At 40.9% G+C, this 27,778-nt stretch overlaps 1 protein-coding gene and 1 long non-coding RNA gene across 3 annotated transcripts in view; one reads left to right on the top strand and one right to left on the bottom strand.

Moving 5' to 3' along the window:
* LOC138947966 (uncharacterized) overlaps positions 1 to 23,689 on the top strand; it is a 75,463-nt gene extending 51,774 nt beyond the window's left edge. Inside the window, exons 7-19 of the mRNA XM_070319490.1 lie at positions 12,616 to 12,715; positions 13,756 to 13,808; positions 14,458 to 14,539; positions 15,153 to 15,258; positions 15,613 to 15,925; positions 16,284 to 16,466; positions 17,666 to 17,803; positions 18,199 to 18,460; positions 18,836 to 18,973; positions 19,306 to 19,442; positions 19,744 to 19,824; positions 20,608 to 20,734; positions 21,148 to 23,689. Coding sequence (XP_070175591.1) covers positions 12,616 to 12,715; positions 13,756 to 13,808; positions 14,458 to 14,539; positions 15,153 to 15,258; positions 15,613 to 15,925; positions 16,284 to 16,466; positions 17,666 to 17,803; positions 18,199 to 18,460; positions 18,836 to 18,973; positions 19,306 to 19,442; positions 19,744 to 19,824; positions 20,608 to 20,734; positions 21,148 to 21,353 — 1,926 coding nt within the window. The 3' untranslated portion in view covers positions 21,354 to 23,689. The remainder of the gene's footprint in view (positions 1 to 12,615; positions 12,716 to 13,755; positions 13,809 to 14,457; positions 14,540 to 15,152; positions 15,259 to 15,612; positions 15,926 to 16,283; positions 16,467 to 17,665; positions 17,804 to 18,198; positions 18,461 to 18,835; positions 18,974 to 19,305; positions 19,443 to 19,743; positions 19,825 to 20,607; positions 20,735 to 21,147) is intronic.
* Positions 1,490 to 4,775, bottom strand: LOC138948898 (uncharacterized). Of its 2 annotated transcripts, XR_011450125.1 has the most exons (3): positions 4,565 to 4,775; positions 3,686 to 3,776; positions 1,490 to 3,103 (listed from the first exon to the last, which is right to left on the bottom strand). It is a non-coding gene; the product is annotated as an uncharacterized lncRNA (long non-coding RNA). The 2 variants fall into 2 exon arrangements; XR_011450124.1 differs by lacking the exon at positions 4,565 to 4,775 and having other exon boundaries at positions 3,686 to 3,950.
* Positions 23,690 to 27,778: the final 4,089 nt, after the last annotated feature.

Below are 27,778 nucleotides of genomic sequence, written 5' to 3'. Positions count from 1 at the left end.
TTTATTCCCGGTGACTCCACTGTGTACCAGTTAACATGCCTATATAACGACTTCTGCAAGTCACTCGACGACAGCATTACTGTCCAGGCAATCTTTTTCGACATTTCCAAAGCATTTGACAGAGTCTGGCACAAAGGTCTTCTGAGAAAGTTATTTGCACTAGGGATTCGAGGTCAGATGTTTAATTGGTTGCAAAACTATTTAACTGATCGAACACAAGCAGTGGTGCTTAAAGGAAGTATGTCTAGCTACTTACCTGTGCAAACAGGCGTTCCACAAGGCTCTATTCTAGGACCTCTCCTTTTTCTGGTTTACATTAACGACATAGTTGATAACGTTGAATCCATTATTAAACTGTTTGCCGACGATACAAGTATGTATTTAAGCCTGGAAAATTCTCAGATGCGAACAGATATTTTTAACTCAGATCTTGAAAAAATCGACCAGTGGGCTAGTCAGTGGAAAGTTAAATTTAATCAAAGTAAAACAAAACTTCTGAATATAAGCAGGAAAAGGAATCCAGATTACATCCCTTTAAACTTCGGTGGCACAATTTTACAAGAAACTGAAAGTCATAAACATCTTGGTATTATTATTCAGAATAACGGTAAGTGGGAGTTACATATTAAATCTGTTATAGCAAAATGCCGTACGCTAGTAGCTTGCTTACGATCTTATAAATATAGACTAGGCAGAAAAGCTTTAGAAACAATGTATAAATCCTTCATATTGCCACATTTTGATTATGCTGATGTTCTCTGGGACAACTGCCCAAAGGAGTTAGCCACCGAGCTCGAAAGTATTCACTTAGATGCAATTCGAACAATTGTTGGAGCAGTCCGCGGTACAAGCCATCAAAAATTGTACGATGAGTCAGGCTTTATTTCATTACTAGAGAGGCGAAAACGTCATAAATTGATATTATTTCACAAGATCGTTCACCGCAAGGTGCCAAACTACTTATTAGCGATATTGCCACCATTGATATCAACTAATAACCCATATCACCGGCGCAGACCTCTAGACAGGAAAGTTCCATCGTTTAAAACTGAATTATATAGAAACTCATTTCTCCCATCTACTACACAACTCTGGAATTCTTTACCAGACTATATAAAACTTAGTGATTCCCTAAGTGAATTTAAGCACTTTTTGTCAAAAAACGATTTAAGTCCGCCGTGTTATTTTTATTCTGGAGATCGCATGTCACAAATAATTCACTGTAAGCTCAGGTTATATATAAGCAAAGAAACTACAATGGGAAGAAGGATAACTTCCTCATTGGGCATGCTTAGAAATGAGAATGGCTAAATACGAGTTATTCCCCTTTTCTACATGCTGACCAGGCTGTCTCCTGCTTTGTCATGACTAGTACAGTCGATCTTTCTCATGCTGTGACTTGCTTTATTTTCACATTTTCGGTATTTAAAACAGCAAACACACACACACACACACACACACACACACACACACACCGAAGAAGTTTCCATTCTGATTCGGTTATTTTATTTGGTGCTATATGTTTGCTTCACATTGTTTCTTTTACATTGCTTTAGGTATCCCAATTCGCTAAACACATCCATAATGCATGCATGGCTCATTCGAAACAGGGCAACTGAACAACTGATGCCCAATAGCAATAAATACTGAACAACTGAACAATAAATAGCAATAAATGATGACAGTGCCAAGTTTTTAAGTACAAAGTGAAATCATGTGACTGGACAAAGGCACAATTACAAAATACAAATAAAAAAAATCGAGGCCCATTTTAAATTAAGTTCTCAGCTCATATGGAAGCATAAGGTGACCCTAGAAACCGAAATTGGGAGACCTCCCGCCCCCAGGGCAGACTACAAAAAGAAAAGGGGGGGAGGGGAGCTAATTTGTGAAAAAGTATAAAAGGAATCAAAAACTGTATACATGTATTTAGTTAATACCCCAAAAATTGTATAGTATATACAATGTCAGACCCTAAAGAAAGTTTGTTAGTCATTGCTTAGGCAAAACAAAGCAAAATAGTCTGTTTACGGTATCCCGACCAACACTATTTTTCCCCCGCCGACCCTAGACTTTTTTTTGGCATTTGGAGAAAAAGAAAAAGAAAAAAAAATCAATTTTGTTCCTGTTTTTTTGCAAAATAATCTAAAAAGATGGTTATAAAAAAAAAAAATTAAGAAAAGCCGACCTACCGACCCTCTTTTTGTGTGCCTATGTTACTGTAAACAGACTAAAAGGTACATCACAAACAACACACCAGGGATGCTACTCCCCCCCTTAAAAATAGCCATGAGTCATAGGTGTGACGTTTGAATCTTTTAGCTAAATAAAACCATAGGCAATTGATCGGAAATATCAGGAAAAATCTTAACAAGTTTATTATTTGTTTGCTTGGACCAATCCTCTTGCCGAAGAGTTTTACAGTAAAAATTGATTTTACGTCAAAAATATCACAGGAATATCGAATGTTGAGGTAAGGCTGGGATAGCCAAGTTCAAGAATAACGGAAGGTGACTGTTGAATCTTTTTGAAAATGTATAAAAATATAGATGGTAGGCAATTCAAAATTAAAAAAAGGACTCTCGGAGCATGGACTTAATGAGTCAAAAATTAAAGAAGGCTCTTTGAGCCGAAGTACATGTTTTGTCTATTGTCTTTTTTTATTTTGAATTGCCGACCATCTATATTTTGATACAACTTTGGACCCTCTTTGTACGGAGAGAGTTGGCAATTGTTAATCACATTCTCTCATCTCATTGACTCTCAGTCTCATTCGGCTCCTTGGTAACATGCGTTCCCGTCTCTGCCAGGATTGGACACAGCAGCAGATAACCGGTAAATATGTAACAGGCATAAATGGCAAAATAGCTCGCCTCGCCTGATAATATATGAGACAACTGTTCTATTACAAAGTCTTTCTTGGGAGGCTTGGCTAATTTACTCGCTCGTTTTACACGGGGTTCCATCGTTTTCTTTTCTAATCGGAAAACCTTGCTCCTCAGTTTGTTGACCTTCTGCCAAAGTTCCGCTTCACGAGGGGATGGGGAGGATGACGACTTTGATGCTTTACATCCTATGTCCTCCAGGATCGCCTGAATGTCATCTAAAAAAGAAAACACACACACAAAACACATAAAATAACATCTTTACGTGTGGGAACTACAGGTACAATTTCATCCATCCATGCATCCGCCCTATACAGCTTCTTCTTCTTCTTCTTCTTCTGCGTTCGTGGGCTGAAACTTTCACAAGCACTCATTTTTTTGCACAAGTGGAATTTTACGTGTATGACCGTTTTTACCCCGCCATTTAGGCAGCCATACGCCGCTTTCGGAGGAAGCATGCGGGGTATTTTTGTGTTTCTAAAACCCACCGAACTCTGACATGGATTACAGGATCTTTTTCGTGCGTACTTGGTCTTGTGCTTGCGTGTACACATGAAGGGGAATAAGTCACTAGCAGGTCTGCACATAAGTTGACCTGGGAGATCGGAAACATCTCCACACTTAACCCACCAGGCGGCCGCGACCGGGATTCGAACCCTCGACCTTCCGAGTTAATAGACCGACGTCTTACCACCCCGCCACAGCGCCCGTCACCCTATACAGCAATTATCAACTATGTAATGGATGGGTTTAAACATTTTTTGATGTCAGGGTGTTCTTCATGGTTAAAAATCTCTTACCTGGTTGAACAATTTGTGCATCAGGCGACAGGTCGGTGCTGGCTTCATTTGTAGCTACCCTTTGCGATGGTGGCTTCCTCCCACTAGCAACCTGCAAATGCACAGCTCTTTAACTGACAAACTCACAACCAACACCCAGTCCCAATGAAACAATTCTCCCAATTTCATGGCATTGGTCTTAGGCCACACAAAAAAGTGTATGTTTCTGGTAAGGCAAAACAAAAAATAATCTGTTTACGATATCCGGACCGACCCTATTTTTTTCCCACCGGCCCTAGACTTTTTGGGGGCATTAAAAAATAAAATTAAAATATTCAGATGGCTAAAATACAAAAATAAAAAGCCGACCTACCGACGCTATTTTGGGGGGGCCTATGTTACCTTTAACAGACTTTTTTTGTGGCCTAACATGACTAAAGGTGGAGATTTTTTTTCTAAACTTTTTTTTTTAAACCATCTTTTTAACTTATTTTGTTGAAAAACAGGAAAACAAGTGATTTTCGAATACCCCTTTTATTTTTTAAAATGCAAAAACAAAAGTCTAGGGTCATCGGGAAAACATAGGTAGGGTCAGGTGACCAGAAACATACAACTTTTTTGTTGTTGACGCCGACCCTATACTTTTTTTGCCATTTGGGGCTGTTTTTTGGCAAAATAAGTTCATCATATCATCATAATCAAGACGTCAATCCAAAATAAGTAACTTTTTTTTGTTGGCCTTATCATTATTTTGCTCTAAATGCAAACAGGCATTATTTGATGGGAACAATGCTGTTTTTTTTCAATTCTTACATCAGCCTCAAACTTGTCATTACTCAACCTGCATTTATTAGTGTGCTTCTTTGATTTGCAAAAACCTAAAACCAATAAATAAATAACCTTCGGTGGTGGATTGGGCACTGCAAACAATGTCGGGACAGCATTCCACACAAGTGATCCTCTCTGCAGGATTGTTTTACTGGTTGGCCTCAAAGTGATCAGTACAAAGCTTGAGACCTTGAACATCAGCTGGCTGCAGCTTTTCAAAGTCCTCTCGCCTTGTGAATTGCATCCATATTCTGCACCTAGTTTGACAATAAAAACAACAATGTTATTGTTAAACTAAGCAAAAAGGAAAGACAAAAAAAGCTAAATCAGATCTTCAGTCTAAATCTAACGCTCTGCCTGAACGCAAAACGGATGAGTGATGTACATTTGTACTGTAGTTTTCCCGTAAGCAAGGTTTGATAAAGGTTTCGGCAAATATGCCCACGGGTAGTTTGTCATCAAGTGTAAACTGTTGTTTTGTACTGACTGCTGACTCACACTCACAGTCGTAAGTACTCGCTGACGCTGTAGTCTACTGAGTGAGTTGACTCGAGCCATTGCATTCATTCTCATTCTGAAGAAGGTAAACCTGATGAAATAATCACTGCACAACCCACCTTTTTTCTTCTTTAGGGAACTTGTGGAAAGTTTTCCCGAAGCAGCTCTGTTTGCAACGGGCGTTCTTGCAACAAAAAGCCGAGCACAATTTACCACCACCACGCACGCGATCGGTACCTACGCGATCCGCCATTTTGTTTTCGCCGCCAGCATGTGACTAGGGACGATAACCCACAAACACTTTTTCGCATTTTCTTCGCAAGTTCCACGTCTTCCTTTTGTACAGTGTTTGATATAAGTGATCTCAATAACGATCTAGTGAGACGTCACGTTGCTACAGATGCATCTTGTGACTGTGGATTCCCGTCCGAATCCGTACAACACTTCATATTCGATTGTCCAAATTATCGCGAAGCACGTCAAGAAACTATACATACCCTCCCTAATCACACAATTCACCTCCCCCACCTTTTAAACGGAGACAGACAGTATTCTTTAGATTTGAACAGGAAAATTTTTTCCACCGTACACTCGTTCATTGAACGTTCAGGCCGCTTTGGGCAAGTCAGAATAAATGCTCTACAAGCCGGACAACAACTTTAACTTCTGCACATCTCCTACCCATCCCTCTTCTTTTATTCATCTTCTTTCCCTCCTTCCTTCCTTTACTGTCTTTCTTTATAATCATTATGCAACGTTCATTACGTTATTAATAGATTTGGTTTATTGAGACAAATTTTTCACCCGTTACCGCCTTATGTTGTACTGTCATGCAGGAACACCACTATAAGCTTCTAGCTTGTTGCTGTTTCTGTGAACTTTGTATACATGTCATGATTGTAACCCTTGTTAAAATAAACTTATGTTTAAACCAAAGAGAACTCTAGAGGGCATCTTGTAGTTGTACGATCTAGGATTTGAAGGGTTGGGTCAGTGCATTGTTATTTCCGATGAGGCATTGACAAAAGTTAGAATGCTGTAGGACTAACCTCCTGGCTTTCTTCAAAATTTCAAAGGAGAACAAAAAAGAATTCAATAGAAAAGATTAAAAGAGTCAAGAAAGAAAACTAAGGCAATACGAAAGGGAAAACAAGTCGCGTAAGGCGAAATAACAACATTTAGTCAAGCTGTCGAACTCACAGAATGAAACTGAACGCACTGCTTTTTTCACCAAGACCACATACTCGTAGTTTCGTCAGTCCACCGCTCGTGGCAAAGGCAGTGAAATCGACAAGCCATGCAGAATAGTGCGGTAATGGTCGCGCCGAGCAGGATAACACGCTTTTCTGTATGTCTTTTTTTTTTAGCTTACTGAGTTTAAAAAGTAAATTTTAAGGGGCTTATTGTCCGTCAGGTCTTAATTGCCTATATTGGACATGAATTGGTTTATACGATTCGAGTTTTACGCCCTCACGGCTTTTTGATGTTTGCGTGTTTAGGTGGTATCAGCCATCTGCACTTATGGTAGAATGACCAAGATCTTTAACGTGCCATTGATGATTGTGGTGACACGGGGGTGGGAGATGGATACCGTCTCTGGGTCTGCACATAAAGTTGACCCGTGTCCGTCCCGGCCCGGATTCGAACCAGCGACCTCTCGATCACAAGTCCAGTGCTCTACCACCTGAGCTACCCGGGCCCCCTACTGAGTTTGTTTTTAATCCAAACATTTTGTTTGTTTGCTTTACGCCCAGCCGACCACGAAGGGCTATATCAGGGCGGTGCTGCTTTGACATATAACGTGCGCCACACACAAGACAGAAGTCGCACCACAGGCTTCATGTCTCACCCAGTCACATTATTCTGACACCGGACCAACCAGTCCTAGCACTAACCCCATAATGCCAGACGCCAGGCGGAGCAGCCACTAGATTGCCAATTTTAAAGTCTTAGGTATGACCCTGCCGGGGTTCGAACCCACGACCTCCCGATCACGGGGCGGACGCCTTACCACTAGGCCAACCGTGCCGGTGCCAATCCAAACATATATCTATGTTTTTGGAATCAGGGACCGACAAGGAATAAGATTAAATTGTTTTTAAATCGATTTCGAAAAAATAATTTTAATCATGATTTTAATATTTTTAATTTTCAGAGCCTGTTTGTAATCCAAATATAACATATGTATTTGTTTTTGGAATCAAAAAATGACGAAGAATTAGATGAAATTTTTTTGGATCGTTTAATAAAAAAATAATTATAATTACAAGTTTCCGATTTTTGAGTCACTTGAGAAAAAGTGACTCTATGTAATCGGTCAGTGTTAGTCGTCCGGCCGGCCGTCCGTAGACACCACCTTAACGTTGGACTTTTCTCGGAAACTATCAAAGCGATCGGGCTCATATTTTGTTTAGTCGTGACCTCCAAAGACCTCTACACTTTAACGATGGTTTCGTTGACCTTTGACCTTTTTCAAGGTCACAGGTCAGCGTCAAAGGAAAAATTAGACATTTTATATCTTTGACAAAGTTCATCGGATGTGATTGAAACTTTGTAGGATTATTCTTTACATCAAAGTATTTACATCTGTAGCCTTTTACGAACGTTATCAGAAAAACAAGGGAGATAACTAGCCTTTTCTGTTCGGCAACACACAACTTAACGTTGGGCTTTTCTCGGAAACTATAAAAGTGACCGGGCTCAAATTTTATGTGAACGTGACTCACTGTGTTGTGAATAGCAATTTCTTCCTGTCCATCTGATGCCTCATATAATATTCAGAACTGCGAAAGTGACTCGATCGAGCGTTTGCTCTTCTTGTTAATGACCAAACTCATTTATTAGTTTTTAAGCCACCAAGCTGAAATGCAATACCAAAGTCCGGCCTTCGTCGAAGATTGCTTTGCTAAAATGTCAATCAATTTGATTGAAAAATGAGGGTGTGACAGTGCCGCCTCAACTTTTACAAAAAGCCGGATATGACGTCATCAAAGGTATTTATGGAAAAAATGAAAAAAACGTCTTGGGATATCATACCCAGGAACTCTCATGGAAAATTTCATAAAGATCGGTCCAGTAGTTTACTCTGAATCGCTCTTCACAGACACACACACACACACACACACACACACACACACACACACACACACATACACACACATACACACACACACAGACACAGACACACAGACACACACTTGACTAAATGTAAAAAGAGAGACTTCTTATCAACATGAGTCGTGACGGCGTTGCCCTTCTGGTAACGATATGACGCATGGACAGGCCAGTGTCACGTAAAAAGTTCAAAAACAAAAAAACACGCAGACCTTAGTAGCTGGAGGCTGTCTTATTAGCGAGGCCTTGTTGTTATTGTTGTTCGGGTTTTGTGTGTGTTCTTAATGTAATTTGCTCAGTTTATCAGATAAACGTTAACTCATGCCCATCTTCCAGTCTTCGGTTAAATCGATTAAGGATGACGCGTTCTCCCTCGTGTCACATTTAGGCCTAAAAATAACACACAGACATTACGAAGTAAAGCTTGAGTCTGTCACATCCGCGAGGCCTATACTCTAGACTCGATTAAGATTCACACTATTTGATATCAACATCGAGTGACAGCTTCAAGTATAGGGATAGCTGGTAGCGATGCTTGTTGTGATAGAGCGCGGAGGTTGCATTAAGCTGGTTTCTTCATCAGGAGAAGGGGCAGGGATGCCAGCTTCGGTTGACAGGTATTATACCCTCAAGGGAGCGGGGTGGACTAGGACAATTGTCTTGCTCTACTCGTCTGTTTGGGGAATTTGCTGCGATGTGGGGACAGTGCATTCTGATAATCATCGCTCCACGGCTATCGCCAGTTGTCTCTCTGACCGGACGTTAATTTCCTACGCGAATCTATCAAAACAAGAATACAGAGTTATCTCCCATATGTTGTTCGCGAGCAGTGTTCGCGAGACGAAAATGATTGCAGATTGGCCGACTTCGACCGTGATCTCCGTTCTGTTCTTCACAGTTCTGACAAGAAAATTGGTTGATTAAAATCAACATGGCCGAAGCAATGTTTTCATAAAAGAAGCGGTATTGTACGGGCACATGTTGAATTTGGGTTACATGTGTTGCAGAGTATTTGAATATCCGTAGGCATAAAAACATGCAAAGAAGAGTGATAGGTCCCTGTTGTGAATATAGTCAAGTGGATAAATTGATTACTTATGTTTCACGCTAGTTTTGCGGTTACAGCAGTCCCTCTCATGAACGGACACCCTTGGGCCAGTGCAAACCTGTCCGTACATTGCAGGTGGCCGGTCACGGGAGAGCCCCCCTCCCCCCATCACACACACTCAGGCACACTGACGGAGACACGAAATTTTGGGACTGCTGCCGGAAGGAGACCGTAATATATGGTTGCATCACTGTCAACTGGTTACAGAAAAAATCGTCTGCTCCAACGAGCGCCGAAACCAAACGGTTGATTATCACGTGACACTTTTGCCATATTTAGAGTTGTTTGCACAGTAATTTATACAGCCGCGAAAACTAGCTCGCTTGAAACTGTCTTACATATCAATTCCTTTGTAATTTAAAAACAAGTCACGTAAGGCGAAAATACAATATTTAGTCAAGTAGCTGCCATTTTTCAGCAAGACCGTATACTCGTAGCATCGTCAGTCCACCGCTCATGGCAAAGGCAGTGAAATTGACAAGAAGAGCGGGGTAGTAGTTGCGCTAAGAAGGATAGCACGCTTTTCTGTACCTCTCTTTGTTTTAACTTTCTGAGCGTGTTTTTAATCCAAACATATCATATCTATATGTTTTTGGAATCAGGAACCGACAAGGAATAAGATGAAAGTGTTTTTAAATTGATTTGGACAATTTAATTTTGATAATAATTTTTATATATTTAATTTTCAGAGCTTGTTTTTAATCCGAATATAACATATTTATGTTTTTGGAATCAGAAAATGATGGAGAATAAGATAAACGTAAATTTGGATCGTTTTATAAATTTTTATTTTTTTTTACAATTTTCAGATTTGTAATGACCAAAGTCATTAATTAATTTTTAAGCCACCAAGCTGAAATGCAATACCGAAGTCCGGGCTTCGTCGAAGATTACTTGACCAAAATTTCAACCAATTTGGTTGAAAAATGAGGGCGTGACAGTGCCGCCTCAACTTTCACGAAAAGCCGGATATGACGTCATCAAAGACATTTATCAAAAAAAAGAAAAAAAAGTTCGGGGATATCAATCCCAGGAACTCTCATGTAAAATTTCATAAAGATCGGTCCAGTAGTTTGGTCTGAATCGCTCTACACACACACACAGACAGACAGACAGACACACACACACACACACACACACACACACACACACACATACACCACGACCCTCGTCTCGATTCCCCCCTCTACGTTAAAATATTTAGTCAAAACTTGACTAAATATAATTACACAACACCATGAAAAATCATTATCGACGATCGCGAATCTGCTTATATCCATAACACATTTTCGAAAAGATCTAAATATGTAAAAAAATTAATAAAAAAAAATCGATTTCCTCTCCAGACAAGGAGAACCAAGGCATCCTGCCAGGGATAGAATGAGACCCGAAGGGAAGTAACTCATTTTTGACCTGGGTTCAGGATGATGTGGACTGGGGGAGGGATGGTCTCATAATTATCACGTAAAACGTGTTGATGCCAGTGATGATTGTGTTTTTTTAAAGTTTTTATTTAATTCTGCAGTCTCTCTCTGTGTCTCTGTCTCTGTCTGTCTCTCTGTCTCTGTCTCTCTCTGTCTCTGTCTCTCTCTCTCTCTCTCTCTCTCTCTCTCTCTCTCTCTCTCTCTCTCTCTCATCCGCTGTTTCTTTCTGTTTTTACTTTGTCTTCGACTCAATTTCACACACACAGCCCACCAACCCTCCCCACACACAAGGGCAATCAGTGTGAGACGAAACCCACCTTCGCAAGGCTAGTGAGTCCATTCTGAACACGTGGCGACATTCTCTCAAAATCAATTGGTTCCATGGAGAAATGACAGGGCGTATTAGGCTTCCACACATCATTGTGGATAATCGGCGAGGTAAAAGGGGTCGACTTGAAACTCGCTTGATATGTGAGACTGCAGGGGGACTCGGGGGAGTGCAGAGGACTTATTAGGCTTCAACACGTAACTTCGGGGGGGGGGGGGGGGGGGCATTGACTTGAAAATCTGGCTCTTAAATTTGAGACATTAAATGATTCGAGGGGCCGGGAAGGGGAAGGGCTGGTGACCGGGGACGTTTGACAGATTGTCTAGGTAACGATCTCATCACCCCCCTGCTGTTCTCTCCTCCCTTTCCCTCCGCATGCACACCTTTCTTGACGGCCGTCTGTGGCGTGGACACCGCATCAGCGTGGAGCGAAAAGAGTTTGACGAGTTGAGAGACGGATGGGCAGACGGCTTTTTAAGGGAGAAACGACAATCTGCACTTCTTCTGTTTGACAGTGTGAAGAAAAGCAGACGGTGGTTTGAGAGTGAAAAGAAACTGGAAAGGGTTGAGAGAGAGAGAGAGAGAGAGAGAGAGAGAGAGAGAGAGAGAGAGAGAGAGAGAGAGAGAGAGAGAGAGAGTTGTTCCAGTCAGAGAGAGAGAGAGAGAGAGAGAGTTGTTCCAGTCAGAGAGAGAGAGAGAGAGAGAGAGTTGTTCCAGTCAGAGAGAGAGAGAGAGAGAGAGAGAGAGTTGTTCCAGTCAGAGAGAGAGAGAGAGAGGCGAAGGCGAAGGCGAATTTTTATTGCATCAAACACAATGTGTATGTACAAGGGGGAGAAAATAGTTTGCATGTGAACAAAGTGGACTTGACCGTCCGGAAGCAAGGCAACTTAAAATCAACACATAGAACAAGAAGTAAAAACAGAAAAAAATACAGTAAGCTGGAGACAAGGATTTTGGGTTGTACGATCTCACCGGTCTATTTCACAATTGATTTTCTCTTTGTCTAAACGCGTAGAACACATAATTTGACAATGCAATCATTCGTAATTTGTTGTCGGTCTGTAAAATGCACAACGATGAGTTGGAGAACTGGTCAAGGTCAAAACAAGCACCAATGTACTTTTGACGAATTGCATTATAAGCTGGGCATTTAAACAGGAAGTGGTTTTCATTTTCTTCCGTTGATTTACAAAATGTACAGAGAGAGAGAGAGAGAGAGAGAGAGAGAGAGAGAGAGAGAGAGAGAGAGAGAGAGAGAGAGAGAGAGAGAGAGAGAGAGAGAGAGAGAGAGAGAGCCAGAGAGAGAGAGAGAGAGAGCCAGAGAGAGAGAGAGAGAGAGAGAGAGAGAGAGAGAGAGAGAGTTGGTGTGGATGATTGGGTTGGGGGAGTCTGTTAGCGCGTGTGTGTGTATGTCTCTCTCTCTCTCTCTCTCTTACCCCCACACCCCGTTGAAATGAACCTTGTGTGTTTAATCAATACAATGTCTTACGTGTTACGTCTCTCTCTCTCTCTCTCTCTCTCTCTCTCTCTCTCTCTCTCTCTCTCTCTCTCTCTCTCTCTCTCTCTCTCTCTCTCTCTCTCTCTCTCTCTCTGTCTCCACTCGGCACACTCATTAGATTTTTTTTATATATTTGTTTTTGTTTTGTGGTAGGACGTGAACGGATGGTACTACCTGCTGACTGAAGATGTGGGGAAGAAAAAACACCTTGAAGTCAACTCTCGACCCAGGGGACCAACAGTCAAAGCAAAAGGTAAGATAAAGTGTCTGGGTGTCGGTCTGAGGGTGAGGTGTCAAGCGTCTCTGTCTGTGTATGTCTGGTGAGGTGTCGGTCAGTCAGTGTGTGTCTGTCTGTGTTGCTTTCTGTGTGCTTGTCAGTCTTGTAAAGAAACACCCCTTCCCCACACACACACACCCCACCCCACCCACACCATCCTCGGCAAAACAACAACACAGAATCAAAAGCAAAACTAACACAACAAACATTGCATGTCACAAGCAGACACAGGCGAAAAGGTGTCAAGACAGTTATTTCCCTTGATTTTTGTGTGTGTTTGAAAGCACAGTTATTCCCCTTGAGCCATGTTGACGTTTTGAGTGCACAGTGTCATGAACAGTGCTCACATTTTTTTTTTTTTTTTTTTGGCCAGTGACTGGAGCTGTGCTGCAAATTCAGTCATTAGAGTAGAACTATGTGATAGGAGTAGGACCTCTTTTATTTTCTCCTTTTATTTCGGATTGTACAGAGTTTTGAAGTTGTGCTTTTAGGTCTGTCTTTTCTGACTAAAATCTCAGTGGACTGATATAAAAGAACACACACACACAAAAAAGGATTGTGTTTTACAAAATATTATACACAAAGCAAAGTTATTGTACATTATCCGAGATAAACAAAGTGTTTTACTGACAGAGTCTTATCTGCCATAAATTATCTCCAAAGTAAGACATGAGAAATTTATCGAAGTAAACCGCAAGAGGAGGTTTACTGAAAGTACGAGTTCCTGGTTGAAGAAATCCCTTGTCAATCTTTTGCGAACCAACGGCAACCATGCCTAACAAAATAATGATTGGATATTTCAAACTATTCAAGAAACGTTTTGAAACCAAATCTGTTGAGAACAATGGCTACTTAGAAATACCTGAGAAACCGACCGACCCTGCTGTGGCTTTTTGTGGATGTTCCAAAGGTTTGTGAACAGTTAGCTTGGCTTCCCTGTTTGTCTTCAGCTTTCTGTTGGTACTGTGGTATGCACTCAAGTCTTGAAGTAATTTGTATTTTGTGTTTGTTTTCAGCTCACAGCATTCCTCAGATCAACAAAGATGTTCTTGGATTGGACACAGTTACGGTAAGTGTTTGAAGATTCTTTTTATCAGGGCTGAAAACTTCCATTTTGGTTGTAATTGAGAATTGAAAGATTAAAAAACTTAAGTAAATTTCACACAAGATTGGTGAATATTTTGGTTAACATTTTCTGTTTATAACCTCTGTACATCTACCATCATTTTTAAAACTCCCTCCTTTTTAAAACTCCCTCCTTTTTAACGCTGATCTTATCAGGGGGTTTTACGTCTCAAAATAAAAGTTCCATTTTACAATGTAAACTTGTAAGGCCAAAAAAAAAAATAGGTGTGGTTACGGTAACATAGCCCAAAAAAATAGGGTAGGTAGGTAGGCAATCACTTTTTTTGTTTTTTAACTTTTTTTTCTAATGTGTACAAATTAAACCTACTTGACAGGGAAATAAGTGTGCGACACGGACGCTTTCGCTCTCATTGCGTTTTTTGCACTCGTTTTGTTTTTGTTTTTTTTTGTTGTTTTTTTGACAAATGTAATAAAAAGTTATAGGATCGGCCCCTAAAAATAGGGTAGGTCGGGTTACCGTAACCACACCTATGCCGCTTGTGAAATTGAATTCAGCGCAGTGATGAATTGAATGCAGATGAAGGAAATATAGAGCAAAGTTAATTGAGGGTTGCTTTTTGTTGTTCTTTCAGATGAAACTGGAGAGAGGGAAGAACGGCTTTGGCTTCACTGTTGTTGATGAATTTCCAGTCAAAGTGGGCCGAGTTGATCTTGGTATGTTGAAATTATTGTTGTTGTTGTTGCTGGTATGTGTGTGTGAGTGTGTGTGTGAGTGTGTGTGTGAGTGTGCCTGTGCCTGCACGCTTGTGTGTGTGTGTGTGTGTGTGTGTGTGTGTGTGTGTGTGTGTGTGTGCGCGCCTGCACGCTTGTGTGTGAGTGTGAGAGAGAAAGAGAGAGAGTGTGAGTGTGTGTGTGTGTGCATGCATGCATGCGCTCTTGTGTGTGGGAGAGAGTGAGTGTGTATGTGTGACAGGGAGACTTCCGTCGCCCTTCACAGCAGACTCTGCAGAGTTGTTCGCCTTTGAAGTAGGCAACACCTGTGGATTGTAGAGTTCTGTTTGTGATGGGGTCTGGCGGCTTTTGTCTCTCTGTATGTTCATGGATTCCTTTGCGAATGCATAACAGTTTTTATAGGGCTTAGAAATAAGCTCTAAAATTCTCAATCCTGTTTGATTGGACTTCGCCTCCAAAGGTGAGTGTGGTGTTTCGGCACTCGGTTACATATGTCTGCTAGCTATACATACACGGTATAAAATCACATTAAGATGAGCTGAAAACACTTGCTTCGTCAGTGAGCTTTGTATAATTATATCATTTTATTTGACAGCCTCTCCAGCGGAAGAAGCAGGACTAAAGCCTGGTGACTACATCATCAAGGTCAACAATCAGAATGTCTCAAGATCAACTGTCAGCAGTGTGGCAAAATTAGTCAAGTGAGTAAAAACAGATTACATATAGAAGCAGAATTGATGAAAATTTAATGTGATTTTTCGAACAGACTTCGAATTTTTGAAGCAATTATTTTTCTTTGATGCACAATTAAAAACTTTTTTTTCTCAATTACAGCCTTTAGCTATGATCATGCATGGCTTGCTTTTAAAATAGTTGTTGTGCAACTAACATAAAGATTAGGCTTTTACCTCCCCCTCCCCCCCCCCTCCCCCCTTTCCACTCCCCATGCGGTTTTGGTTTGTTATGCATGCTTTTCATAAAGCAGAGAATAAGCGCTCTAACTTGACACTAACCACAAGCAAAGCTAACTATTTCATTGTCATTTTTCTCTGCAGGAAAAGCAGCGACATCCTCCTCCTCCTTATCCACCGACCCCAGCCAGAGGTGGAAGAACCCCAGAACCCTACACAGCCCCGAGTGTCCTCACAACCCACAACAGAACCCACCTTCTGGAAGCGACCGGATCCCATCTACGAGAGCATCCCTGAAGAGATGATTCATGAAGGAACGGTCATCGCTGGCAACGAAAACAAGGAGAATGAGATTTCCGTCAACACACATTTTGACATGTCGTCAGTGTACGAGCCTTTCACCCAGGGGAAGCTACCTGCCAGTACGCCTTTGCCGTCTCGTATCGGAAAACAAGAGGTGAGTTTTGTCGTCAATGCATAAACACAGGCACACTTTTTCTTTCTCTCTCTCTCTCTCTCCTTTTCTATCTCTCATTGTTGCTGCAAGAAATTTAAAATTCTTGTTTGCTTGAGCATTCACTCATTCACTTTTATAATTGTCTCCCCTTAGCTTTTTGCCCAGCCCTGCTCTCTAATCCTTTTCTCCCCATTCACATTTTGTTTTAAAATAAAACGAAATACACACACACACACACACACACACACACACACACACACACACACACACACACACACACACACACACACACACACCCTCCCCTCAACAAAAAAATCATCTCAACTTGATTCAAGAACTTGACATTTTGTTTCTGCAGGTCCCAACATCATTAGCAGAGGGAATGGACCAGAGAAAATCAGAAGCCATTCACCGACTGATGAGTCTGGAGCTGGACTTCATCGACTTTATGCAGCTGGGCGTCAAGCGTTACTGCAGACCTCTCAAGCACTGCATCTTTAACGTCGTGCAGCACAACGCCGTCTTTCAGAATGTCGAGAAGGTAGGTTGAAGAAAATTGTGTTTCAGTTTTTACATTAGTTGCTGATGGAATTTGTGAAATATTTGAGAAGGTGTTGCATTAATCTACAGTTTTGTGGAGAAAGGAAGAGGGGAATTAAAAGAAAAGCGCAGATGTGTGTTTGTATGCTATTTCTTATTTCTGCTTTTTATATTTAGTCAAGTTTTGACTAAATATTTTAACATCGAGGGGGAATCGAAACGAGGGTCGTGGTGTATGTGTGTGTGTATGTGTGTGTGTATGTGTGTGTGTGTGTGTGTGTGTGCGTGCGTGCGTGCGTGCGTGTAGAGCGATTCAGACCAAACTACTGGACCGATCTTTATGAAATTTGACATGAGAGTTCCTGGGATTGATATCCCCATACGTTTTTTTCATTTTTTTGATAAATGTCTTTGATGACGTCATATCCGGCTTTTCGTGAAAGTTGAGGCGGCACTGTCACGCCCTCATTTTTCAACCAAATTGGTTGAAATTTTGGTCAAGTAATCTTCCACGAAGCCCAGACTTCGGTATTGCATTTCAGCTTGGTGGCTTAAAAATTAATTAATGACTTTGGTCATTAAAAATCTGAAAATTGTAAAAAAATTATTTCTTTTATAAAACGATCCAAATTTACGTTTATCTTATTCTCCATCATTTGCTGATTCCAAAAACATATAAATATGTTATATTCGGATTAAAAACAAGCTCTGAAAATTAAATATATAAAAATTATTATCAAAATTAAATTGTCCAAATCAATTTAAAAACACTTTCATCTTATTCCTTGTCGGTTCCTGATTCCAAAAACATATAGATATGATATGTTTGGATTAAAAACACGCTCAGAAAGTTAAAACGAAGAGAGGTACAGAAAAGCGTGCTATCCTTCTTAGCGCAACTACTACCCCGCTCTTCTTGTCAATTTCACTGCCTTTGCCATGAGCGGTGGACTGACGATGCTGCGAGTATACGGTCTTGCTGAAAAATGGCATTGCGTTCAGTTTCATTCTGTGAGTTCGACAGCTACTTGACTAAATATTGTATTTTCGCCTTACGCGACTTGTTTTTTAAGTTGCAAAGCTATAGTTGAATTTGTCCCTCTGTTCATGAATTAACAGCTTGCTTGTTTTTCATTCAGCATTCAGTTGACTATTTAGTATCCTAGAAAAATTAAAATGTGTCTTATTTTCTCCTTGCAGTTGGTGAACATCTCCGAGTACCACGTCCAACAGATGCAGGAGAACGCACCATCCATGTACCCAGAGTCTGATGACGATTCACAGTCAAGCGAAGACAGGCACTTTGCTTCTGCTGTTGCTATGATCTATAACTCCAAGGTAATTACGATATCTTTTATACTTTTAGGAGAACAACCAATTATGGTGGACTTTGAACAGGATGAAAAAAGTTCTCTGCATGTGGATAACTGATAATTTTATACGATGTGCGTCTGCAAATCAGAGATGACTTTTACGGTAGGAGAATATTATTTTATACAGGGAATAATGAGGGTAGAGAACATTTTGTTTTTACCCATTGGGGTTTTAACGACTCCCAAATGTAGCAGCATAAAGGTATTTGATGTCTTTCACAATATGTAAGTGCATTGACATAGTAGCTGTCAGGCTAAATTTGAAGTTGTAGGCTGTTTACGTCAGACTTGATCTGTAATCATTTTAGAAGTGATGACCCTTTTTTTCCTGTCTAACATTGAACTTTTTTGTTTCTCCAGGCACACATGTTCTGCCAAGCCCATGAGTCGTACGCTGAAGGATTGAGCGAGGCCAACCGAGTTTTGTCGGACATGCGACAGAACGAGGAGTTCCTTCGCTTCATCAAAGACCCTCCACTGGCACCAGGCCAGCCCAGCATCAGCGCCTTCATCTTCAGACCTCTGCAGCACATCAAGGAACTGTGTGCAGTCCTTCAGGAAATCTTCGCATGCACCCCCAAGACCAGTGCCGAATATTCTACGCTCAAGCAGGTCACACATGGTAAGTGGTTTTCATGTGTTTTAATTTTTTTTTTTTTTTTTTTTTTTTTTTTTTTGCCAGCGTGTTAGAAATATAGTTGTTGTTCTTTGCTGATGTGTTTTTGTGACTGCAGTTCAGTCAGCAAAAGAAAGATTTATCTCAGAATTGATTAAAAGATTATTTTGTTACATTTCTGCTTGCTTTATAGACTTGCAGGCATATGCCTTGAACGTGAGCTTCACGTGTTATGTATCATGTCAGCTTTTATATTGGGTGAAGTTTAGATTACATACATCTGTCTGTATGTTTAAATCTTTGCATGTCAATTTGCTCAGGTGACATAAGTAACATTCTTTTCTGCGGTTTGTCTTACACCTGTGTTGCTTTGGTTTCCAGTGTTGCAAGACAGTGTCCTGAACATCAGCAACATGAGCAACGCCCGCGTGCAGAGCCTAACGTCCTTGACCTCCCACACCAAATCTTCCAGCAGCGGCAAGGGCAGCTGTGCCGCCTCTTCCATTGCTTCTTCCAGAGGTGAGTGTCTCTAGTGGTCTGATTTTAATATTGTGCATATATTGTAGATTTGCAGCAATAGTCTGCTGTTATTAAATGGAGGGAGAGTGTGAGTGTGTGTGAGTGAGAGTGAGATATTCTGCTGGTTAACAATTTTGTCACATACACCAATGAAGACACGTACTCTCTCTCTTGCTCAATGTTGCTCTCTCTCTCTCTCTCTCTTTCTCTCTGTCTCTCTCTCTCTGCTCACCATGTGTGGGTCTCTGCCTACCTTTCTATCTCCCTCTCTAGCTAGAAAAGGAAGTCAACGATCTTCTGATGTTACAATGTTATTTTCTTTGTCCCCACAGATAGCGAAAGCGAGAGCAGTCGACCGAGAAGGAAGAAAGATGGTCTGAAGCCCTCTGTGTCTTTGCAGACCATGCGAACAGTTGACCGTGAAGTCATGAAGATGCAGGATAGGCTTGTCTTCTCTGAAAACGTGCCGGTAAATTTCCATTTTCTGTTTTTTGGTTGTTTCTTTGTTTGCTTTCTTTTTCTTTGTTTTGCCAATTTTTTCCTTGTTTAATTTTTTTTAATTTAAAAAAAACGGTTTTTTGGGGGGAGAATCTCTCCTGTGCCATGCTTCAGTTTGTTTAGTTTGCATTGATAACAAAATAACATGTGTGATTTATTGGTAATAGAGAAATCCTGAACACTTCACAAAAATGTTCGTACCCATCTTACAAGGAGCTGGAGAAGGAGAGAAATTCATGATTGTTGACGTTGGAAATTCTTTCTGTGTACAGGTTTTCCAGCTTTGTCAGGAAGATCGCCACATCATCTACCAAGCTGAGGTGTTCTACATGCACAACAAGAACTGGTCTAAGGTATGTCGCATTTTACTTTCCTTCCTTTACCCTCAAAGACTGAGTCATGTATGCTAGGAAAAGCCAGGATGACTGCTGGTAGTAATGCATTGTTCTTTGTGTTTGTGGCAAGCTCGTATCAGCTTAATGCAGTTTGATTAAAACAGAGCAGTTTGTATATGCCCGGTAGGTTGAAATAATATTTTGAAATCCTCCGTTCAACTATCTTCTCATGCATCTAACATGTTGTTGAATGTTCAGAGTATTCGTGTTATGTGACAACCAAAATGAATGGTACCTGTTCATACCGACTGTAGTGGTGTAGTGTAGTGTGTAGGTGGAACTCTCACACACGCATACAACACGTACTAACACAGCTAGTGTGTTTCAGAAAACTGTAAGGATTCTTTTCTTTGGAGGTATGGTACATTGTTTACATGGATAATCGTGCAGCCATCTTGTCTGTCTTAATACCGGGTCTGCCTTAATACCGGAATCTAGTAGAACTACATTATCACTGGCTTACAACTATCAGGTACAGAAACCAGTTTCAGATTGAGGACACTACACCGACCACCCAAAGGTCTGACCAAAATGTGGTCATTATAGACAGGGTATCAGAATGGAACTGCATTAAAAAAAAAAATCTTTGGGGATCTTTTGGGGTGGTTGTGGGTAGGTGGTAGTCATCAAGATGTCACCAGGGCAGGTTTAGACTGTACAGGTTTTACTATTCACGTTATGTTACTGTATATTTCTGTTTGCGTCACTATAATTTTATTCCATTTTTTTGTCTCCCTCCAGATTCAGATGGTGCTGTTCTCCGACATCCTGCTGTTGTGTCGACCAGACAAAGACGGCAGCCTCCACGTGCTGTGCGAGCCCGTTCTCCTCCACGACATCTGTCAGCTGGAGTACAACAAAAGACAATGTAAGTGTTCAACTTGTTACATTTGGACACAACATTCCTGGCCGTGTCTGCAAGCACTGGGGTTAAACTCAGCAGTGCAAAAGCAGGCCTCTTGTTTTGAAATTTAGATGCTATGCATAAGTGCAGAAGGTCACTAGGCCATGGTCTGTCATTAGGCAAAATTTTAGAAACAGATTTTTTTTTTCTTCAGTGGGATTATGTTAAGTCTTACAACAACAACAAAAGTAAAACAAAGTAAAAAGTCAAGCAACAAAAAAAAGGAGTTAAATAAAAATAAAAATCTTTCCTGCAAGAGAAATGTACCGGAAACCTAGCTCAGTGAATCCTCAAGCTGGTTGAATTATATTGTAATCATGCAGCTATCTCATGATGAATGAAAATGTTAATCAGCATTTCTCTCTTATTGTTTACAGCGACAGAACTGGTTGTTCGCACCTGTCCCACAAGCCCCTGCACTGGCATCCCCACGTCACAGAGACTGGTTTTCCGTACTCCTACACCGGAAGACCTGTCCACATGGAAGAACCTCCTGGGCCAGAGAATCAGGAACGCACAGGGAAATTCTGCCATGGACAACGCTTCTTGTGGTGATGCTCCTCCTCCCAGCTTCATGCAGTGAACGTTCACTTCATGTTAACTCCATCTCAACAGAAGGTGCTGAACTGAGTCAACAATCTCAGAAGCAAACCATGGCACTTCGCTGACATATTTCCTCTTGTTGTCAAGGAAACAGAATTTGTGCGGCTGGCAACTTGTTTGGAGGGTCACCTGCAACTCAAAGCTGTGCTGAGTCGGGGGAAAAACATGGCTTGCAATGCAGCACCTTCTCCCAGCATTCCTCCCAAGTTTTAGTGTGAGATACTGCTGCAAATAGTTTTCACACGCTAAGTTTTGTGGAGACAATTTAAAATGTAAATCTTCAGTACTCGGCAGACAATCAGCTTAAGGGACAATCACCTACAACAGTGCCGTGTCCCATGGACCATGCTGCTCTTGCTCATTCTCCAGTCCTCATTATATCTATTCGTGCCAGTAACAAACTGTTTCAAGTTGTTTGGAGATGTCGCTGGGTATTATACACATTGACTAGCCTGAATCTGACCACCTGACAAATCAAGTGGAAGTTCTTGGGACCTGTACCTGTTACTGTGAACAAGACGGAACCGAATTTAATGAGAAGTGTTGTGAGCAGACGAACAGACAAAAACAATCAATGCATCCAGCTCAAATAATGATGCAGTAAGGTTATGTTTCCTCTGCTTTGTGAGAACTGACTTTGTGTTTCTGACTGCAAGACTGAAAGAGATAAGTGAGACTGAAATGGGCCAAAGAGACTTTGCAGTTTCAGTCCTTATCTTGATGAATCGCAGCTATGTCTAACTTATTTTGATGTGGAGCCTAGTCACATATACTGTATGAAAACTGGTAGCTAGCTTTCACATAGTTCACCCATCAGTTTAAACTAACCAGCTCTTTGTTGTGAGAAGTGCTGGTATAAACTGATGGCCATCTCTGTCTGGTAACTGAACCATTTGTTTAAACTCTGTTATACAGAGCACCATGGTTGCTTTGTTGTTTTGGTCATCTTACTTAATGGTAACAAAACCACCGGTTTCAATATTCGCCTAATTCTTGTGTAAATTTGGTTAAAATGCTGTCGGTTTAAACCTCTGGTGCTTTAAAAATTTCCTGGATTTTTAGTGCAGAATATAGCTTTGTGTTGTAACTCACAAATTGTGCAGGAGTTTGTTTTATTCTGTCAGGTGTATTATGACACAAACTGTATATACTCTTGTTAAAAAGGAAGTTTTTTTCTTTCAAATGCAGATTTGCTCGAAAAAATCTTCAGACTCTGTTGCACCATTTTATGGGTTTGTAAAAAACAAACATTGATTTCTTCTACAGTATTTTCTTATTTGTAATTTATAACCCTGTTAATGTCCTACTGTAAAAAGGTGTTTTCATATCTGAGTGAATTTATTCCAATTAATTTTTAATTGAAACCTAATGAATGTTGGGCTCAAGTGGGTTTTTTCAGTATGGTTGAACAATTTTTAAAAGTACTGGAAATATTCTTAAGTTGTGGCAGTTACTTTAGTCCTCCTGTTAGGATTTTTTCCCCTCCAGGTCTCTTGAAATGAGACTGTTGGATACTTTGTTTTTATGGGTATTTAAACGTCTGAATTTTATAAATTAATTATTTGTAACTTAGCACTTGATTTTACTGTACATTGAACATTTTAGACTGCATCTGTTAAAAAAAAAAGCACAACAGATTTACCCAGTTTCAAAAATAGAAGTGCCTTTTTGATGCGTATTATCGTTTCTCATGAAATGTGTGAAAATATGATTGTATGTTCTAGAATCTTCATCAGGAAAATGTCATTCTTAAGTTATTTATGTAAGTTATTTTACTTGTTTTGTTTTTTTCAATGAGTTTCTAAAGCAGGTCATGACATAAGCTAACTGAAAACAACAGTTGCATTGCTTTAGAAGGAATGCTTTCCGTTAGGTCAGTCTCTCGTTTTCCCAGATTTTGTTGTTTGTCTTATGTACCATGTTTTGCTGTCTGGTTACCTCTCTCTGTATCTCTAGCCCCCTTCCTCCTGTTCCCCCCCCCCCCCCCCCCCCCATCTCACTCTTTCTTTCTCTCATGCACTCACACACACATACACATGCGCACGAACACTCACAAACACCCCCACTCGTACTTGATCTCAAGTCTCTAGTTATCTATCTGTTTTCTATCATTCTTTACTTCTTTTTTCCCTTCTGTTTTTTTGTTTTTTCTACTTTACTTTTATTTCCTCACCCCTTGGTTTGCCGATGTGCATTATACTACTGCTATGAGTGTTGACTGAATTATTTATTGATGTGGAAATTATGTGTACAGATCACTTTGAAATATGCAACAGAAACCCTTGAATGAGGTTTGGAAATAAATCCAACCATACTTTGAAAATTGTTCTCTCACCTTGTGTGTGTGTGCAGTAATGCGTATGTGTTTAGTGCATGCCTGTGTGTGTTCGTTAGTGCATGTGTGTGTTTGCGTTAGTGAGTGTGTGCATATGTGTGTGTGTGGCTGCAATTGACATTGCCGTAATAATAGACAATTGTTCAGAAGTACCTCTTTTCACTTGATTTTCATTTTCATTTTCATTACGTTATTGTCCCATCGCTGGGAAATTCGGGTCGCTTCCTACCCAGGTGTCTGCGTGTTTAGGTGTATTCAGCCACCTGCACTTATGGCAGAATGACCAAGGTCTTTTACGTGCCATTGTGATGACACGGGGGTGGGACATGGCTTCCGTCTCTGGGTCTGCACATAAAGGCCCGAATTCGAACCTGCGACCTTCCGATCACAAGTCCAGTGCTCTACCAACTGAGCTACCGGGCCTTGAAGGTAAAGCAATCTAACAATATATATTGTAGCTCAGTGGGAATCACCAGTACAGATATGCTGTGGGCAATAACGAACTCTGATCTGCGGGATGGGTGTTTTTTCTTTGAAAAAAGGCATGATATTAAGACAACGCTGTATTGACGGCCTTTTTCTTTCAAATAAACATGCAGACCTCAGGTCATTATTTACTGTAGCAACAGCAGGGGCAGAGCAGTTAAGCAAGTGTGGGGGGGGGGGGGGGGGGGGGGGGGGGTTACAACCTGGGGTCCAGGGGTAGACCCCTTGTGGGGTTCAGGGGCAAGGCCGTTGAAGAGTTTTAGCTATTTTACAAACAATTAATGGCTTATCCTTGATTTTAAACATGATCAACTGGTGTCAGCAGCCACTCATTATTTCTTTTAAAGTTAGTATTAAATCTTCTTTTCTTTTGGACAGCGGGGGGGGGGGGGGGGTTGTTCCAGAACCCCCCCCCCCCCCCCCCAATCCGCCCCTGGACAGCGGCATGTCTCTAATGTTAATTCCCGCTGAGCTTTGTATAGTTAACTTGCCCTACCTTCAAGAAATGGGCCTGCAACTCTTCCACAGCCCATGAAAACATACACATGCAGAGTTATTTCCGGAATTCTTCTATTACCAGAGTGAATTTATTAAACTACAAAGGAGCTGCTAGTCCCCCAAAATCCCAAGCAGCATGTTATATTGAAATATCTGTGAATGTATTGTTTTGTCAATAACAAACGTTCCAACAACCTACCTTTCTTGTTTTTTAATTCCAAGCAGCATGGTTTCATTTTTTCACAAAGATTTGAAAGGGGGCCAATAATTATGTGCAAGAAAAAAAAGAATCTATATAAAATGTATACATAGATACATATATAATTTAAAACAACATTGAAAATGTGCGAACATTTCGGCCAAAAATGTGTAAACTGACAACAACCATTTAGGTTTTGTGTAGTGAAGACACCCATCCCTTAAAACACACACACACACACACACACACACACAATTTAAACCCGTCCTATTCACTCTGTGGTCCTATTCAGCACTCATTCCAATCGATGGTTTAGTTTCGGTAAATGTTTGTATAGCATTCGTCTTTAAGATGGACCTGCTCGATCATGTGACGATGTGTGTACAGTTGTGCCACTTCTCGACTCTTTCATGGGGGAGATAAATTTAATATTGCTTTCTGACTTCTGTGCAAGTCATGAAATAGCGAGACATGCGATTGAGATGCTGTAAGCCGTAAACATGGATGCATCACCAGCCCAAAGAGCAGGTAAAAGAAGACGATAAAAGTTTTGTTGGACTAAAATCGCGAGAGAGAAACGAACTGCTGACTGCTGTCATGGTTGTCATCCTGCCTTGAACTGACACATGCAGCGAAAGAATTAGATTTAGAAGTGCGCAAGAACTGTGGAAGAGAAGAGCTTCCTCAGTTCCTGTTTTGTTTTTGTCATTTGTCTCTTCTGCTCTCAGCAGCGAAGCTTACCAGACGACATCTTGCGTGTGATTTTGTAACGTTCTAGCCCACAAGTACATGTACTGTGAATGCGATAGTTTACAGGTGACTCAGACTGACTAGTAAGAAATTACTAATTAGTATCTGGGCTGGAATGCTAAATAAGTGGAAAACACAGTCACTGTGGGCATCCACTTGATTTTTGTCTGTTCCTCACGGAAAGCTCAAGTGCTTCAATAGGAGTACATATCAATGCTACCATAAACAAAGAACTACATGAACGACAGATCGAAGGTGTTGTAACCGGAGCCCTAGCTGAGGGTCCGTATCCTCATTAATTGTTCTCAGGGGGAGGCTGAAGATTGCCGAGGAGAGCAACTATTTATCTTCCTTTACTCTAGCCCTATGTAATGTAGTTGCACAATCAGTTTAGTCTATGCCTCGCGTTGTGTTCAATACATGTGCCTACAATACTAGCCGACCTCGGTATTCAGAGGAAACCCTGTGTGTTTCTTAGTAATCTAGACTGTGCGTTACATAAATATTGTGATGTGTGTTTTGGATGTTAGAGTTTGCCACGTACAGTACAGTTTTAACAACACATGTTTACAGGACAACAGTCAAGGAGAGGCAGAAGTTACAATACATGACACAAAAGCAAGCTCACACACTTAGGCCAAAAAAAAAAAATAGGTGCGGTTACGGTAACATAGCCAAAAAAAATAGGGTAGAAAGGTAGGCAATCACTTCTTTTTTTTTTAACTTTTTTTTCTAATGTGTACAAATTAAACCTACTTGACAGGAAAATAAGTGTGCGACTCGGGCGCTTTCGCTTTCATTGCGTTTTTTGCACTAGTTTTTTTTGTTTTGACAAATGTAATAAAAAGTTAAAGGATCGGCCCCTAAAATTAGGGTAGGTCGGGTTACCGTAACCACACCTATTTTTTTTTAGGCCTTACGTTCGTTCACCGACACACGCATGTTCACGCTCACCTCTCGTACGTACAGTGATGTTCACCATAACTCATAGGAAACAGTTACAAGGTTTTATTTTACACTATATTACATGAAAAGCAAGTAAACAAACCCATCAAACAAAGCACCAAACAATCCTTCAATCAGTCTTACCTAGCGTTTACCCCCAACTCCGATTCAGTAGTAACTAGCACCTACGGCTCCTTTCTTACGTATGCTTATCTCATTCCGGCTCTGTTTCACACACAAGACAGACACGGCAACAACACGTAGACTCAACACTGAAAGACAGAACGAACATGCAAACGTTCAGCATTTAAATGCAACGCTGAAAGACAACGATCAAGCAGAACACACAGCATTTAAATTCAACGCTGAGAGACAACGATCAAGCAAGACACACAGCATTTGTTCAACGCTGAGAGACAACGATCAAGCAAAACACACAGCATTTGTTCAACGCTGACAGACAACGATCAAGCAAAACACACAGCATTTGTTCAACGCTGAGAGACAATGATCAAGCAAAACACACAGCATTTGTTCAACGCTGAGAGACAACGATCAAGCAAAACACACAGCATTTGTTCAACGCTGACAGACAACGATCAAGCAAAACACACAACATTTGTTCAACGCTGAGAGACAACGATCAAGCAAAACACACAGCATTTGTTCAACGCTGAGAGACAAAACGAACTACGAAACAGAGACAGAGTACACACTTGTGCAGCGTGTAAGAAAGAGAGAGAAAAAGATGAGGGAAAGAGAGCAAGCACTTATTCAGCGCTGACTGACGAGACTCGCAGAGCCGGCCTCTTTTATAGTCTCTCAAAGACTCGGTACTAATCTTCTGTGATCGCTGTGGGCTGGCTGTAAGGGAGGGGATGGGGGTATCTACAGGAAAGGTGGGGGTGACTAGAAGGAAGGTGGGGTCACTGAGTACCTGCAACTCTGAGCTAGTAGGGCTCTCCCGCTACAGTGTACTGCAATTAATTGTGAAACGTTATTCTTTAACTATACAATTTTCGAGGAGATCAAGTGCTCCTAGTTACTCATTTTTTGATGTTCCCCACCAATCAGTTCCCTTAACTCACACACGCAGTTTATTCATGGTCGATTCTGTTCTATTGCAGGCTTCATTTGCGGAACCACTTGCAGCATCTTGAGGCAGAGAAAGGGCTTGTGTTTTGGGTGTGAC

Source organism: Littorina saxatilis, linkage group LG15 (assembly GCF_037325665.1).
Source record: "Littorina saxatilis isolate snail1 linkage group LG15, US_GU_Lsax_2.0, whole genome shotgun sequence".
Taxonomy (NCBI): Eukaryota; Metazoa; Mollusca; class Gastropoda; order Littorinimorpha; family Littorinidae; genus Littorina; species Littorina saxatilis.
The sequence above is the reverse complement of the archived record's forward strand: the minus strand, read 5'-3'. Positions and strand labels throughout refer to the sequence as shown.